Raw genomic sequence first — 2488 nt, 5'->3', positions numbered from 1 at the left:
TAAAAGGGTTATACCCTTCTTCTTGACTTTTAATGATGTAAGCCCAAGGGCAATTTATTTAGTGTACTCATGTTGTATTTACTTTCATACGAACGAGAGCAATGTTATTCACTTCTACAAGTTGAATGTACGAGTTTATTTCCGCATGTTATCTCTGAAATGGAATTAAGTAAATGAAATTGGTAATACTTTGAGTAATAAAAAGTGGGGCGTGACAGAAAGAAATTCCTCAAGTTTTGAAAATTTTGATTGATCATAAGGAGGAGAGGCGTGTAAGCCCTGTATAGATGAAATCATATCAATTAACGTGGGTATTGAGGAAGATCCTCGCTTGGTCCAGATCGGGTCCATGCTGTCTGTGGAGGAACGCAAGCGTTTAATCGCTTTATTAAAAAATTTCAAAGATGTTTTTGTATGGTCCTACGAAGACATGCCTTGAATCGATGCTAAGATTGTATAGCACCAGATCCCTCTTGACCCTGAGGCCCAGCCAGTTAAGCAAAAGCTGCGCAGAGTTCACCCAGATTGGGCTTTGAAGATCAAGAAAGAAGTTACCAAACAGACTAAGGCAGGGTTCTTGCTTGTATCTGAGTATCCGACGTGGTTAGCCAATATTGTTCCAGTCCCAAAGAAGGATGGCAGAATCAGAGTCTGTGTCAACTTCAGGGATCTAAATAAGGCTAGTCCGAAGGATGATTTTAAACTGTCGCATATTTATGAGTTGGTAGACTTCACCGCAAGCCATGCATTGCTTTCGTTCATGGATGAGTTTTCCAGGTATAACCAGATTCTAATGGCACCTCGAGGATAAGGAGAAGACCACTTTCACTACTCCGTGGTGCACCTATTGCTACAGAGTCACGCTGTTTGGGTTGAAGAATGCTTGAGCTACTTATCAAAGGGCTGCAACTACCATTTTACAGGACATGATCCACAAAGAGGTTAAGGTGTATGTGGACGATATGATTGTCAAGTCCAAAGATCGAGAGGGCTACTACACCACATTGGAGAAATTCTTTTAGTAGATCAGAGAGTATAGATTGAGGTTGAACCCACAAAAATGCACCTTTGGCATAACAACAGGAAAAATGCTAGGATTTCTAATCACACAGAGAGGAATTAAGGTAGATCCTTCGAAAATCAAGGCCATCTTAGAAATGCCACCACCAAGAACTGAAAAGGAGGTGCGCGGCTTTTCTAGGTAAAGTGCAATTCATAAGATGATTTATTTTCAAATTGACCTTGACTTGTGAACCACTATTTGGTCTCCTGAAGAATAGAAAGAAATTCCAATGGGGATGATCGCTATCAATTTGCTTTTGAACAGGTTAAACAGTACCTGCAAAATCCGCCTATGTTATCACCGCCGGAGTCGGGAAAACCGTTGTTTTTGTACCTGTCAATGACAAACTTAACCATGGGATGTATGATAGCTCAGGAGTTGGAGGCCAAGGTGAAGAAATCTGTTTACTACTTGAGCAAGAAAATGCTAGATTACAAGACCCGTTACACTCCCCTCGTGAAAGCTTGTCTAGCCTTGGTATGGGCTACCCGGAGATTGAGGCACTACTTGCTAGCTCACTCTATAATCCTTGTTTCGAGATTAGATCCCATCAAATATCTCTTTGAAAAACCAGCGCTTATGGGTAGGCTAGCCCATTGGTTGCTCTTCCTCTCCAAATTTGATCTTAAATATGTTACACGCAAGTCGGTTAAAGGGAGAGCTGTAGCGGAATTCCTGGAAGATCTAGTGGAGGGGGATGAAGCGGCGGAATACTTTTTCCCAGATGAAGATATTCTACAAATAGAGGAGAAAACGTGGATTATATACTTTGACAGAGCAGCCAATCAATACGGTTATGGAATTGGTGTGTTGCTAATAGCACCCAATGACTCACATATACCCTTAGCCTTCAAACTACGGTTCAAAGTGTCTAATAACGAAGCAGAGTATGGGGCGTGTATTGCTGGTTTAGAAGCCGCTCGAGAACTAGGAGCAAAAAGGTTGGATGTTATCGGGGATTCGAACTTAGTTATGTCTCAAGCCAACGGAGATTGGCAGGTTAAAGAGGAGAAAATGAAGGTTTACCATCAGGTCTTGGATATGCTAATTCCAAGGTTTGAAAAGTAAATGTTTACCCATCTGCTATGGGAGAACAACCAATTCGCTGATGCACTAACAACTCTATCTTCTATGGTAGACATTCCATTGGAGTCAGGATGCATCCAATCATTATTTAACAGAAATACACGCCCACCGATGAAACCATTACCGCAATAGGTGAGGCTTCAGACAAGAACCCCTGGTACTATGATACTTGAAATTTTCTAGAAAATGAGGCATATCCACTAGAAGCAAATGCTAAGGCCAAAACGAGAATACGGTGCTTGGTCGTTCAATTTATCATCTGCAAGGGCAAGTTGTACAAAAGAGGCCATTTGGGAATACACAAACTATATGTTGAGGAAGAGGAATCAAACCGCCTTA

The 2488-nt window shown here is 41.4% G+C and overlaps 1 protein-coding gene across 1 annotated transcript; it reads left to right on the top strand.

The window, feature by feature from the left end:
- The first annotated feature begins 1642 nt into the window (after positions 1–1642).
- On the top strand, positions 1643–2131 carry LOC145795914 (uncharacterized). The gene has a single exon (XM_082880855.1). The coding sequence runs from the start codon at positions 1643–1645 to the stop codon at positions 2129–2131; it is 489 nt and encodes a 162-aa protein (XP_082736981.1).
- Positions 2132–2488: the final 357 nt, after the last annotated feature.

This window comes from Camellia sinensis, chromosome 7, assembly GCF_055761805.1.
Source record: "Camellia sinensis isolate YWXY chromosome 7, ASM5576180v1, whole genome shotgun sequence".
NCBI classification, from domain to species: domain Eukaryota; kingdom Viridiplantae; phylum Streptophyta; class Magnoliopsida; order Ericales; family Theaceae; genus Camellia; species Camellia sinensis.
This window is presented reverse-complemented; position numbering and strand designations above follow the sequence as displayed.